The 15,431-nt window shown below is 43.5% G+C and overlaps 1 protein-coding gene and 1 long non-coding RNA gene across 3 annotated transcripts in view; one reads left to right on the top strand and one right to left on the bottom strand.

Moving 5' to 3' along the window:
• Window positions 1-15,431, top strand: part of LOC140342784 (uncharacterized) — an 830,340-nt gene that overhangs the window by 401,637 nt on the left and 413,272 nt on the right. The window lies entirely within an intron of this gene.
• The window catches only part of LOC140342826 (gamma-aminobutyric acid receptor subunit beta-4-like), a 235,062-nt gene that overhangs the window by 118,773 nt on the left and 100,858 nt on the right, over window positions 1-15,431 (bottom strand). Inside the window, exon 3 of one of the 2 annotated variants that reach the window (XM_072429188.1) lies at window positions 12,686-12,753. The exons of the other annotated variant lie outside the window; for it this stretch is intronic. Within the exon in view, the coding sequence (XP_072285289.1) occupies window positions 12,686-12,753 (68 nt within the window). The remainder of the gene's footprint in view (window positions 1-12,685; window positions 12,754-15,431) is intronic. 2 annotated transcript variants of the gene reach the window in all.

The following is a 15,431-nucleotide window of genomic DNA, read 5'->3' as shown; positions in this document are numbered from 1 at the left end:
TCGGAAGTATAACTGCATCCTGATGGCTCATATTGATTAGGCCTGGGGCATGCAGCCGGAACAGCATGAAGAGGAGGTATGGACAGCATTGGTAACTGGCATCCAGAGTTGGGTACTGGGCAGGTGGCAGCAGTAACAGCATGAGGAGGAGGCGGTGGGCCCTGAGATGGAGCAAGGAGGGCATTAGAAGTTGAGGCCATCACCTATATGGACTGTGTCGAAGCTGTAGCTATTGGTGACATGAATGAATGAATGAACGAGATTCCAATCTGTCTCTACTGAGATTGGAATCTCGTTGATCCATTCATGTCTCCAATAGCTACAGCTATGTCTAGTAGGCACGCATGTCCGAGATGATGTTTGAAACGTCTCTTGATGCAGCGTCCGCTCTGTGTCTTGTCCGAGATCCACCATCATCTGTTCCAGCAGACATATGATGGGGATGGTGTCACTGACACAGGCCTGATCTCTGTTGATCATCCTGGTGGCGTCTTCAAAAGGTGACAATACAGTGCACAAGTCCCACATTTGCAGCCACTCCGCAGGGCTGAAGAAAGGTAGTGTAGGTATACGTCTCAAACGAACAGACTCTGCCACGTAATCCACCACAGCTTTCTGTTGATCAGCCAACCGCTGCAGCATGTAAAAGGTGGAATTCCAACGTGTGGTCAAATCACAAATAAACCGGTGCACTGGCAGGTTCAGATTTCGCTGTAAATCCACCAATCTGGCACTGGGTGTGTACGACTGGCAGAAATACGCTGACAACTTTCTTACCTTCAGCAACAGCGGCTGGAGGCCTGGGTAATTCCTAAGGAAGCACTGTACTATCAGGTTCATGACATGAGCCAGGCAAGGTACGTGTGTGACTTTCCTACAATGCAGGGCTGCCAGCAGATTGGCCCCGTTGTCGCACACGACCTTGCCTGGCTGAAGTCTGTTAGGAGTTAGCCATATGTCCTCCTGCTCCAACAAGGCACTTAGAATGGCTGCGCCCATGTGGCAGAGGGAACCCAGGCTTCGCAACCTCAGGACTGCGTGGAACGTTGGAACTGTGCAACGAAATAGCAAACTGCAGGTTCTTGCTGGCGGTGAACAGATGCTGCCGAAAAGGAAGTGCTGGGTCTCCACTGCAAAGTGTCCCTGGAAGAATAGTTTAAGGCATAAGAGTCAAAGGACGAGGTGGAAGTGGAGGTTGAGGAGGAAATTGCATGGCGATGTGCTCTGGGCGGAGGTAGGTATGCAGGCCTTGCTGCAGCTGCATCTTCCCCTGTTGCCACCAAAGTTACCCAGTAAGCTGTATAGGAAATGTATCTTCCCACTCCATGCTTGCTCGACCAACCAATGCAAAGCAGAAACACATTTTTCTGCAAAATACTGTCGCTTAGGCATAACGTACTGTGGGTTCCTGCAGAGAAGTGCGTAACGGAACACATTGGAGTCCACCAGCCGGTAAGGGAGGTGCTCTGATGATATCAGCTGTGCAATTGCCGCATTGATTAGCTTTGTTTTGGGGTCATTTGGGACATATTTCCTCTTGCGCTCCAGCATCTGGGGGATGGAAGCTTGGATGCTGCTAATGCTAACCACAGAAAGATTGGACGGTGGAGTAGAAGTTGTGGGGGATGGCAATGATGCCTGGTCTTGACTGCTAGCAATGTGACAAACAGCAGCTGATCTGCGTTGGAGCTCCTGCTTACCGCTGGTGGAGCCTGAAAAAGGTAATGCTCGGCTACATGCCCCACTCAAATTGATGGCAGCAGCACGGGTAACTTTGGTGGCAGAAGGAGGAAAGGCAGTGGAGGAAGATCGAGCAGTTTGAGCTTGCTTCTTGGGCGGAGGTGGTCGCACAGAGCTCTGTGCTTTCACCCGTTGTTCCCGCCAGGTTACTGGGTGGTGGCTTTTTAAATCAGTGCTCATGCAACTTGTTCCAAGTTTGTTTGTGTTTTTGCCTCGTTTGAAGTGTTTAGCACACAGTTTGCAGATGACCATAGTGTTGTCATCACTATGGACATTAAAAAATGCCCACACGGGCAAACATCTAACTGGGCCGAAAGGTGCTCTGGAGCTGGCGCTCGTGGTGGCAGTCCGCGGTTGTTGAGGCATAGCTGTGGTGACAGGCAGCTTCCCACGATGGAAGACTATGACTTGCCTCACTGGTACGTGAAGAATGCAGAGTGTGGGCAGCTTTTACCCTTTTCTGCCCTCTCCCCCTTTGAGGGTGCTCTACAACCTCCTCCTCCTCCTCTTCTTTCTGCCGATTATGATCTCCTTGCTCTCCCCATGTCGGATCAAGGACATCATCATCATCATCATCAGGCCACACTGGCAGATTTGCACCAATTGGATGTGATTGACATGCACTTCCACTTACGCTTCGACCTGCGCTCCAGGGTTAAAAATGCCACCCACTTGAATCAGCTGGCTCATCGGAAGTATACTTGCATCCTGATGCCTCATATTGATCAAGCCTGGGCTGTGCAGCAGGAAGAGGCTCTGAGACGGCGCGTGGACTGCATTGGTAACTGGCATCTAGAGCTGGGTACTGGGCGGGCAGCAGCAATAACAGCATGAGGAGGAGGCGGTGGGCCCTGAGACGGAGCAAGGACAGCATTAGAGGTTGGGGCCATCACCTATATGGACAGTGTAGAAGCTGTAGCTATTGGAGACATGAATGAATGAACGAGATTCCAATCTGTGCCTACCTACTATGTAGCAAAACCACATGAATGGGAATGGGCTTAACGGAATCAATGGGGCAAAAAGACCCTGTTGAGCTTGAGTCTAGTCTAGCATCTAGAGCTGGGTACTGGGCAGTGGGCAGGTGGCAGCAGTAAGAGTGGAATGGAGGAGCTCAGTTATAGGGAGAGATTAGCTGAACTGAATCTATTCTCCCTTGAGAAGAGACGTTTAAGGGGGGATATGATCACTCTGTATAAATATATAAATGGTCCATATAGAGAACTCTCTTCCCAATTATTCACTTTGAGATCATTACAACGAACAAGAGGGCACTCTTTGCGTCTGGAGGAAAAGAACTTTAAGCTCCGGATAAGGAAGTGATTCATCACTGTAAGATCTGTGAAAATGTGGAATAGGCTCCCTTAAGAAGTAGTTTCAGCAACTACTAGAGATTGCTTTAAGAAAAAGCTGGATGTTTGCTAGAAGCACAGAATATAACTGGGTATTAAGGCTTTAAAGTAAAAATAACAGTGACTGTTGATCCAGGGAACATCCAATTGCCTCATTTGAAGCAAATTGTACCAATGTTTTTTTTTATTTGCCTTCCTCTGGACCAACTATGTCCATAGGGTTTTATAACTGAGATATGTTTATTTCCCTAGTGGTTGAACTTGATGGACTTTTTTCAGCCTGACCTACTATGTAACTATGTAATAGATTAAATGTTTAATGAAACCAAAGGAGCCCTGAAGGAAATAGCTGCTGGTTTACGCTATCTACATAAAAGAGCTTTACAGACCAAATTAGCATTAGATTACATTTTAGCAGCCCAGGGTGGAATGTGTATGGTACTTAATGATTCCTGTTGTACCTGGATTGAAGACCCTAATGCTGATGATTCAATCTATAGACGTTTACAGAAAATTGACGAATTGAGACAAGCAAGGGGACTTATAATTACCTTATCAGACACTTGGAATCCTTTTTTAAGTTATTTTGATTGCTTTTATATGCTATGTGTGCTACAAATTAATGTGCTTTATTGCCAGATTTACTACTACATCAACGATTATTCACAATTATTTTAAACCATCATATTGTGCACAATTCTGTACATGCTGAAAATTTACGAAAGTTAAAATTTAATCCACCAATAACGTACACACACTAGATATGATCGTTTGAACGATGCAGGAAGTGATGTATACAGGAGAAAGTGTACCACAGAACAATCCACGATCACTGAACGACCGTACACACAATAGATAACGAACCATCGTCGCCTAAAGGAAATTGACAGCTCTATATGAAGATTATGGCTAGAAACTGGGATGGGGAGGGTGTAAAAAATATAAAAATTTGGGGAGGTAAGTCATTTAAGGGCATGGATTCTGCCTATCCAGGAGATAGTGTACATACGCCACTTTGTGAGCATCTCTGATAAATCCCTAATAAGGGGAGGGTAACTGGCATGATATAAAGAGGTGACCTTCGGTGTTATGTGGACCCCTAGATATGGAATGGCAGTCGGCCATTGAAAAGCATAATGCGGTTGTAGCGATTGTACAATGTGGGGTGGTAGAGTGACATAACTTGGCGTTACTCACATGTGGGCCCGCAAAAAAAACTCGCAAAAGTGGATAGGGTAACTCATAAATTTGGTAGCAAAATCAAGGGGAAAGTTACAGATAGTAACACAACGTCTGCAAATAACATGATTTCATGTAGAGGTATCAGGAAAGGGTATTTTTGCATTAGTTGAGATTTATCGCTAATTATTGCCTATCCTTTTTAGTGTAATTAGAAAAGGAGGAAAGAACAGAGTAGGCCTTGGGGCAAAAGAGTAAAAGTACAAATATTTATTGAACAAGGATAGTAGTGGTCCTATTATTAACATAGAACAACTATGCTATGTGAAAAATAAATAAATCATATATAGATATGTGAACACAAGTTGCAAAGTTTCCACTTGTGAGTAGTGATCAGATATTTAATTTGTCTCAAACTCCCGACGCGTTTCACCAAAAAGGCTTTCTTAGGGGATTGGAGAGACATAAGAAAAAACTTACGATCACTGAACATTAAAATCATAGGAGGTATCAAGGAAATGTCCACGTTTAGGTACCTCAAGAAACAATATTTTCTAAGACTGTAGCCAGATGGGTATTCAATATTATTGATTGCATTAATGACTGGATATTGAGTAATAGGACCGTATGAGGGAGGCAATTGCTGGGCTAAAGCAGACACAGGTCTTGTTGTGATTTCAAAACCAAACGATTGGTTAGTTCTTAACTGTTAAGAGAAAAAGTGGAAAGATAGCGGCTCTCTATGGCAAAAAATAAGTCTAGCATGACATAAAGCCTTTTATTTCAATTACTGAAACATATACTTCTTAGAAACATAATTGGTAAAAAAGGCCATGGCAATGTTTGACCATGACTTTATAAAATACTCTCACTAAAGAGTCCAAGATGTGGGCCAGTACTGTACTTATGGTCTCTACCGACGCGCTTCGCCCTAAATGGGCTTCCTCAGGGGATTGCCGAGACCCTAGAAATTACGTTAATGATGATATAGAATAGAATTTCCACAGTATTTTTACAATTTTAAAATAAACAGATTCATCTAAATAGTCTTGACTTACTTGGTATATTGACCTCACCCGCTATTGTATCAGGGATAGAGCTCCGAATCGGCGGGTCCTGATAAGCCCAGCACGGTTGATCAAACGGGGGGTAGGGAAGGATGGACCGTCTCTCCTTGAATTTTTAAGGAGAGACCGTGTCCTTTATAGCACCCACTATGGGGTGCCCCCGTCCCCCGTAAGGCATTAGTAGGAGAGGCAATTTATATGTAAAAAACTATATATAAAAAATATAAAGAAGCAAAATGTTTATCCATCAAATTATAAAATGAATTAGAAAAAGTTGTTTAAATGGATTAAATGTGTATGTATGTATGTCTATACTGGTATTATAATGAAAAAAATGAGTTATTAGAGGTGTTATCAATGTGAATGAAGAAAATAATAATGACAAAAAATATATGATTTAGTTAGATGGTTATATACGAAGTAGGTCAAGCTGAAATAGAATGGGACCCATACTATATATACTCATTATACAAATTGCGTTTGAAAAAATAGATTAAAATAATTAATAACACTGTACATACACATAATACCTGTTACATTAGAAGCGTTAAGGGTTTTAAATGGGTAAGTATACAACTACTTTTATGACATGTCAAAATTGGGTACCATATTAGTATAGTTACCAGTATACATTAATATATAAATCGTAGCTAGTGAATTCTTAAGTCTATAGATATCATAAATCAATACCTCTTTTATCTCAAGGAGGTGTTATATGCAATGCATAATTGTGTTGTGTAGATATACAGTGCATGATCAATAACAAATACAAATTAGCATTATTTATAATAGTAAAATTTTAGATATTGTTTCAATTTGTTCTTATTTGTGTCAACATGAATTATACTGTTACAATGGACGTAGACAATACTTAAAATTGTAAAGATGTCAACTCTGTAATGATGTCTAAACAAAGGTATGAGATACCTCACATCAAAGATTGAAGTGATAGAAATAATAACAGTTTAGAGAAATTGTTTAAACGACAAAACATTGTTTAGTCAAGGTGGACCTCTCCTTTAAGCTTTAAGGATAGAAATCCATTTAGTTTTAGCTTGAAGTAAAAGTTGGTCTACACATCCCCCTCTAGGGTTAGGGGCAATATGTTCTAAAACGGAAAAAGAGATTACAGAATTATCAAAGTTGTGATATGTTCCTACATGGAAACTAATAGGGGTAACCATTTTGCCTGTACTAATGGAGTACAAACGTTCATACATTCTCTTCCAAAGTGCCCTTTTGGTTTTTCCTACATAGAATCTTTTACAAATACATGAATTGAGATATACTACCCCTGTTGTGGAACAATCAATATGTTTATTGATTTTATGTATTTGCCTATTTGGCAATATAAGTTCTTTTTGTTCTTTAAGCCAAGGGCACCAAGGGCATCTACCACACTTTTTGCTGTTGAGATGTGTAATGACTACAGACCAGATTATCTTTTAAAGATGCAATTTTCCTGTAGGTGATAGATGTGTATGGTAAAACAAATTTGGATGTCTTTGTGTCGGATCGTAGAATGTTGGAAACTGCTTGGTGTTGGTTGTTGTACCTTGTAATTAACCTAACCAGTGTGTCCGAATTGTCTATTTCAGTTTTAATTAACAGCAAAATATGGTTATGTGTTTTAGCTTTTTGGTATGCCTTTTTGAGAAAGTTTTTACTATAACCTCTTGCAAGTAATCTTTTTTGCAGGCCTTTGGCTTCTACTTCAAAGTTATAATCTGTGGAGCAATTTCGTCTGATCCTGATGTATTGACTCAAGGGGATACTTCGCTATAAAGGTACTGGGTGTACACTATCTGAATGTAGAATTGTGTTACCTGCGGTGTCTTTTCTAAAAAGGGTTGTATCGATGGTACCTTTGTCTGTGATGAAGGAAGGAAGGGAACTTTAGATTTACTGAACTACATGGTGAAAGCCAAGTTAAAGGTATTTTTTTGTAACTCGCAGAAAAATTCATTAAGGAGGGCCTCCAACCCTGTCCATATGAGGAGGATATCATCTATATATCTTCTTCATATTTTGATATGGAGAAGATATTTGTTGTCCAGTTAAGTGTTCATTGATATTTATTGCCCTGCCAACCCCTCCCCTACCCAGGTTCAACTGATATCCCAAATTCCTTGTTACTCTCATCTGTCCATCCATATTCAGGGCCCAAAGCACTTCTATTTAAACATCAGGCAAAGTCACGTGCCCAAATTCCAAGTGCCAAATTATGCTTTGTTCCAAGTGCTTTGTGAATTAATCCAGGAAATTGGAACAGCATTGGACTCCTTGTCTGCCTGCTCCTTCACTCTTCTGCTTTCTCTGTCTGTACTAGGGATGAGCGAGCGAATTTATTAAATTCGGTTTTGTGGCAAATTTGCCCGTTCTCGCTTACCAAATATGTAGGCAAGAACGGCCTTTGTAAATTCGGCTGGTGAGACCGAATTTTTTGGACCTGCAAGACCAATCAGGGGAGCAGAGCTGTCAGCTCTGCTCCCCTGATTGTTCTTGCAGCCCTTTACTAGTTTCTCTATCCAGGAACACAGCGTGAGTCTCATGGCTGGCTGCTCCTAAATGAATGCAGTGTGGGAAAAATCCTCTGATTTTTCCCATGGCCATGTTCATTCATAAACGCAAGCCGCATTACTCACTCATTGCATTTATGAATGGAGCCGTGAGAATCCTCCTCCTCTCAGTGAGAGATCCCCGGGCATTACAGGCCAGGGCTTGCCCCCATTCCCACCTGTAGTGCCCGGGGATCGCTCACGGACAGAAGGATTCCCACGGCTGTATTTATGAATGCAGCCGCGATAATCCTCCTATAGTGATTTCCGATGGTTTCACGAAATTTCAAGAAGATACACCCTCCTTCTAACCTTATTCACACTACCCATAAGTTCTTACTTCATTTCCCTGGCAGTCTATGGAATGTCTGCAATACATTAACCTCTATATACAACCTCCTCCTCTCTAAATCTCTAAACTTCCTGGCTCCCACTGAAACTTGGCTTTCCTCCTCTGACTCTGCTGCTGCACTCTCCTATGGAGGTCTGCACTTCACACATACCCCTAGACCTGGCAAGGTAGGTGGTGGTGTGGGTCTCATTCTCTCCCCTAACTGTACATACAGAATCCTTCCTACCCCGTCCTCTCTCATTTTCACCTCTTTAGAAGTCCATTCCATCTGCCTTTACCACCCCCTACCCCTTATTGTTGCTATTGTCAACCCCCTTGAACCAGTTTTACAATTTTTGGATAACTTTGCCTCTTGGTTCCCACATATTCTTTCCCATGACCATCCCACCCTCATCCTCCGTGACTTTATGGTTGCAGTGGATGACCCCAACCATCCTTCCTCAGTCAAACTGCTCTCCATTACCTCCTTTGGACTCACACAAAACATAAACAGCCCACACACATCGCTGGTATTCTCCAAACTCTGCAACCTCACTCACCTTGACAATTTCCCTCTCCATTTCCCTTTTCGGATCACAACCTTTTCACCTTCAACCTATCTGAACGCCCCCCCCCCCCCCATTTGCCACATCCTAGGCCTGGTCAATGGCAGAGAGAGATCCATAACCTTGACCACAACCCATTCAGGAACTGCCTTACATCCCTTACCCCCACTCTCTCAAAAATGACATCTCTAGATTAAGCTGTTGCTCAATTCAGTCAAACTCTTTCTGTGACACTTTCTTTGGCTCTGGGTAATGTTGCCCCTGCCACCTTCCACCACTCCCGTCCTGCCAACCCCAAGCCCTGGCACAACAATCACACCAAACATTTACAAAAGACTGTTTATGCAGCTGAGCGCAAGTGGAGGAAATCTGGCCTTAGCGCTGACTTCATTGACTACAACACTTTACACTGCACATACTGTCACCAAGCAAAATTTTTTCTCTGCTGTCATTTCCTCTCAAGCTTCCAACCCATGCAGTCTCTTCTCAACAATTGACTCCCTCCTAAACCCCACACCTGCTCCCCCCTCAACTTCCTTCTCAGCCCAAGACATAGCCACCTACTTCAGGGATAAAATTGTCAAAATCAGACATGATGTCTCAGCTCACCATGCTACTTCAACCATATCTACCCCTTCCTCCTGTAAGTCATCACTAACCTCCCTCAGCACTGTTAGTCTGGATAAAGTCTCCTCTCTTCTTTCATCATCTCCATCTACTACCTGTCTGCCTGACCCAATTTCCTTCTGATCTATTCCCTGCCTTTTCCTCCACCCTGGCCCCTGGGCTGACTTAACTATTCAACCTCTTCTTTTCTACTGGTATTTACCCCTCCGCTTTCAAACATGCCATTATTCTCCCTATCCTGAAGAAACCCTTCCCCAAGGGGGAAGAGTCCTTAGACCGGTTCTCTTTGTACACCTCCTCACTCCGTAGTCTCATATCCTCCTTTGGTTTACAGTACACTCCCTCTGACATATTTCTAACTGTTAACAACACTGTCATTCGTCCGTCCCCTCGCGCCTTTTCACCAATGTGGATTCTCAGGTCTGTGTAGATACATGGTAGGAAAACTGGTCAGAGTTGCTAGCCACCTGAAGCAGATGCTTTTTTGTGCAAAAAAAATTTAAGCCTTACAATAATGTCCCGAAAGGGACCCCCTGATCTTTTAGGGCCCAAAGCTCTGTGTTCTTTGCCCATTAAAAGCCTTTTTTAGGGGAATGTCATGAGCCAGTTCCCGAAAGAGCCAAGTAAGGCCCTGGTCTGTATCAATATTCCCCAGACACCAGTGCCCCAATCTATAGCCGCAGTCTTAGCCTATAGCAGCCCCATTGTCTTGGTGTGCAAGGGATTGTTTCTGGAGTTAGGCCGGCAGTTGACCCGGAGCCCACAGTACAGAGTACAAAATGTCAGGAAATCCAAAAACAAGCCGAGGTCAAAAACACAGGAGATCAGTCTACCAAGCAAAGTACAAAGAAAAGGCAAAAGCAGAGTCAGGGTCACAAGCGGAGGTAGGACCGGGCAGAGTTCAACGGATAGTCAGGAACAGGCACAGGTCAGTAACAGAGAAATACTTAAAAATCACTCCAACACAGGTAAGCCCAGCAGACGCTATAACAGGTACATCTGACAGGAAGCAGAGAGGCTATAAAGCCCCAGCAGCCAATGACAGCATGGGATTTATTAGGAACCACTCAGCTAATCAACTGCACACAGCTCTAATTACCATTAGCTGTGGGGCCTAGTGCAGAGGATGCTGAGGGAAAACCCCAGCTACAGGGATGCTACAACCCTCAGGGCACTGATCCTAAAACCCCAGTGCTACCACGAGCGCAGCCACCGAAGGGAATAGGCTGCGTGCGCCCGCCTGCGGTGGGGTATCGCCTGGGATCGTAAGCTGTTACTGAACCTTGAAGATCCACAATGGATCTAGGGAGGCAGAAAATTCTAAGATTGCATATGTGAGCCCTGTTCTCAAAATCTTCCAGTTGATCCAGAAGGGATAGGATCTCTTTACTAGCTTCATCCAACTCTTGGTCTTGTCCTTCCAGGACCATGGCCACATAGTCCATCCAGGATTCCAGTGAGGTTGTGCAGTGGCCAATTTTTGTAAGGTTCCGCTTCAGCTCATGGAGCTGATGGATGGGGATGGATGTATAGCCTTTAATCAGTCCATATGTTGTAAAAGGGACAGATCTTTTCAGGCGGGGATGGCATTGGGGAAGCTGCAGCTAAAATGGACGCTATCTTGGATGCTAAGGACTATAAGAGGAGCCAGCTACAACGGATTGAGCAGGTGAGTGTTTATAAAGCTAGGGTGGGGTAGGTAAAGTGCAAAGCTCAAGTAGAAGTGCTGTTTATGCAGGTGGAGCAAGCTCAAACAGTGGCCATTTTGCTTTGCTGCGCACATGCGCCCCCTGGTTGTTGAGTTTTAGGCCAGTTGGGATAACAGTTCCCTATTGTTTCTGTACAGTTTGTGATATTGTCATTTTTATTTTGTGTATCTGCAGTCACTACAACCAAAAAGCCAGTAAGATATTATACTACATTATCGATATGTTGGAAAGCAGTAAGTAATGTGGAGCTTTCAGTAGCTTAATAAGCTCTTGACATGTCACAATGTTTAATATTTATCATTAAATAGCCATCTATATATGATGTCATCACTCTGTTGCAGGTTGAGAAAACATTTTATCAGTCTCCTCTTCCCCCTGTGATCAGACCCCACTAACTTTGTAGCCACATGGTGAAAGATTGCTTTGGGGATGAGACAGCCACGGTCTGAACAGGAACCACTGAATGTGTTATTTTAAAACTGGCATCAAAGTCCATCATAGAAGCTGGAACAGACATAAAGGGGACTTTTCACGGAAAATGGAAGGTTCCACTTTTCTGGGCCTCCAATGCTCCTCCAACACAGATAGCTTGAAAGCCATTTATACAAAAATGTTCACTTCTCAAAAAAAAAACAAAAAAAAAAAAAACACATTTTATTCGGCTCTAGAATCTTATGAGTGGTATGGGTGATGTCACCTTTTGGCCAAAGCTGGAAACTAGAAACCGTGAAAGAAGGCACCTCTTACAATGGGCTGGTGCACCACCCAATACCCAGTGCCCACCAGGCATTACTAATATATTTCACAATGCAGACTGGGCTTCAAATTTCATGCATGACAGAGATTTTTCTTATTATTTAGATAGGTTGGTTAGGTTATTTTGGGGCTGCCCTTTAAATTGTAGGATTATGGCGTGCTCCATGAAATGTAAGAACATCGCAGATGGGGAAACCCAAATTTTAGGAAACTAGAACATCAAAAGCTAAAGATATGTTTGGAAAAATAAAGCCCAACTCAGAAATAACCAGCCAAGGACTTTGTAAAAAGTTCCTGTTGTGATACTTAACCTAGTTCGAGTGCTATCACTTAAGGCCTCTGCCATCCAGCTATGGTCTTCTCCTGGGTTTGATGACACCCAACCTCATTCAACTTACTTCTGGTCAAGGAATTGATTACATTTACAATACCTACTTTTTCAAAACAAAAATAATTTCCTAAGCCTCCCAAATCCTCTTACAGGTGACCCTCCATGGTGGCTTTTCCAAGTTTGAAGACCAGCGCTCTTATTACGTTGCATCTGGAATCTTAAGGATCTTGCCAGGAACCAATCAATGGACCCAATGTTTTTTTTCCCTGGTTGGAAATGGCTAAACTATTTATTCCTAACGAATGGGATCTTTAGCTAAAAGAGAGGACTGTACAGGGAGGGAGGGGAAGAAGCTTCCCTGGCTAGACTTCAATTTTATTCTTTTGAACATACCAATTACATTGGATTAATAAAACTTGGATACGTTCATAATTGAAATTCAATAATAAATTATGGACCCATGACTCACCATGTTGACCTCTGAAATCTGGTCAATGCTGGAAATATGGATACTCATCCCCACACTGACTGGAGGACCTGTAAAAGACCATAGGGATTAGCAAGGGATGAAAAGGATGGACTAATCTGTATCTGTAATAGTTGCATTGCATTAGAAATTAATGATGTCTTACATGCACGAATGCATGTACAGAAACAGTAACTGAAAGAAAGGCCTGGAGCTGAGAAGGAGAAATTTAGGCGCAGGGACTGCATGAGAGGGTGTCAAGGGCACCCTGGCAGTGGAAGGGTTAAAGAAGGTACTGGAAGGAGAGGTGGGGAGAGAGCTGGTTGGAAGGGAAGAGGAGCTTAAAAGTGTTGAAGTGGGGGGTGGGGCATGACAGTTGAGGCTGGTAGGGAAACATTTTCCTGCCCATCCCTTTGGTTATTAGTATTGATGGTTGGTATGGGTTTTGTTTGTGAGTGGAAGGCGGCTGGGTTTCTGGAAGGTGGTGGTTTGGAAGATACTGGAGAATGTAGGAAACCTTTCTGTGGTATGGGTGTCCTCGGATGTGGAAAAAAAAGGTGGTAAGGAGGTTATTCTGTCTAGGCTGGAGAGGGGTCCGTGTAGGGCAGATATCTGCACCTGAGGGTTTTGCGGCTGGGAGCCAAAAATATTAAGCCTTTGCAGACTTAGTTGGCCTAACATTTTGGTGATTGGAGGCCTTTCAAGAACAGCAGCCAGAAAAGGTCCTGTGTTTAAATTGTTGTTAAGGTATTAAGTTATGGTTATTTATGTTATCTAAAAATAAGGTGAAGTTTAATATTTTTAAAATTCCAGTCTTGTGACTCACCACTCCTTACAAACAGCATAACCATATTAAGATCATCAATGCAGCTTTGGCATCTAAGAAGCCCCAAATCATTGCTTGAGCAATTAAAAAGATCATCCTCCGACTCCCAGTGGTCAGTCTTCATATATGTATGTTCATTGCCAGAACATGTGTGCTACTGAATGCTGATTGGCTCCTACAACAGACTTTCTGTTCTTACCCGAATGTTGCTATATCGGGGAATACAAGAAGCTATCATGAACAGACATAGACCCTGAAAGTTAATTTCATGGCAAAGACCGTTTTATTACTAGTAGGATGAAATGCTAGCCTTTAGTCTTGGTGTTTTTGATTGGTAGATCTGAGTAGTGTTGTTGCTCGAATTTGACCGTTCAAATTTGGGTGGACCCGACCTGAATTTTGCTGGATTCGAAGCCCCGAATTCGACCCTCCCACAATGCCTAGGGACCTCCCCCATGATGCCTAGGTCCCTCCAATAACCGCAGGGATGCCCCCCTCCATGTTTGTTGTGGCAGGCAGCCGATTGGCTGTCTGTCACTACATGCCACACAGGCAGCCATTGGCCTATATAAGACCAGGGCGTGCCTGCATTTACCACTCCTGACAGAGATTTGCTGATAGCATCACAACCTTTCTGTGCTGCTTGGCTTGCTTTGTCAAAGTGAAAAAAAGTGCTTTACTTTGTTAGACTGTGTCACACTCACACTATTGGTCAGATAGATTCTTGGATTGTACTGTATTGGTGCAGTCCTGAAATCTACTGTACTCAGATAGGTAGACTGTTTCACTGTTATCTAGATAGATAGCTAGAGAGATAGATACATAGATAGATAGATAGTCAGTCAGTGTGTTACATACATGCAGCCAGAAGCAGGGTCCCCTCGCTGACTGCGTGCACAGTATCACACTTGTACTGAGTGACAGACGCAGTGTATACTGCAGTATATAGTTTGTATACTGTGCTGCATATTACAAGCGTCACCACTGAAGGAAAGTGCTGCATACAACACACACAGCGCACTTGCATTTTTTGTGTCACCCCCCCCAATAAAAAAATCCACTTACTGTACAAATTTACATATACATATAGCATATTAGCTACAAAGTATTTTGCAGGGTGTCAAGGCACATAAATAAAAAGATTTCTACAATGTCTGGCCAAAGAGGAAAGGGTAGCTTTGGCAGGGATGGCAAGCAAAGCACTATGAGTTTGTTTTTAGCTGCAGACCCAAGAACAAGAAGCGCTGCTGTTGGTGGTGGGTGTCCATTATTGCCACACCATGAACAAGACGTAGTGGAGTACATGACTCAGTCTGGGTCAAGTGATTGTACCCCCTCTTCATCCCAGTCCCAGACACAGGCCTTACAGGTGTCCCAAACAGTCCATGATACACCTGTTCCTCCTAGTTCTTCATCAGCGGCTGGAAAGTCACGTGTACAGCAGTATGTAGAGGAGTCCCACCGAGGGGTTGGAGAGGCGGAGCTACAAGCATTCCTTGAAGATGCTCAGTTGTTTCACTCATCTGATGAAGAGAGTCAGTTAACAGGCTTTCCCCTCAGTTACTTTTTTACCAGAACACTCTGAGCCAGACGAGCCAATTCAAACTGGCTCCAAAAGGCCGGTGGTTCCTTTCGGCGCATATAAGGATGATGTTCTGACAATGATGATGATGATGTCCTTGATCCGACATGGGGCGAACAAGGAGATCATCATAGGCAGGAAGAAGAGGAGGAGGAGGTTGCAGAGCGCCTTCAAAGGGGGAGAGGGAGGAAGAGGGTAAAAGCTGCCCACACTCTGCATTCTTCAAGTACCAGTGAGGCAAGTCATAGACTTAAATCGTTGGAAGCTGTCACCACAGCTATGCCTCAACAACCGCGGACCGCCACCACGAGCACCAGCTCCAGAGCACCTTTCGGCCCAGT

Source organism: Pyxicephalus adspersus, chromosome W, assembly GCF_032062135.1.
Source record: "Pyxicephalus adspersus chromosome W, UCB_Pads_2.0, whole genome shotgun sequence".
Lineage (NCBI taxonomy): Eukaryota > Metazoa > Chordata > Amphibia > Anura > Pyxicephalidae > Pyxicephalus > Pyxicephalus adspersus.
This window is presented reverse-complemented; position numbering and strand designations above follow the sequence as displayed.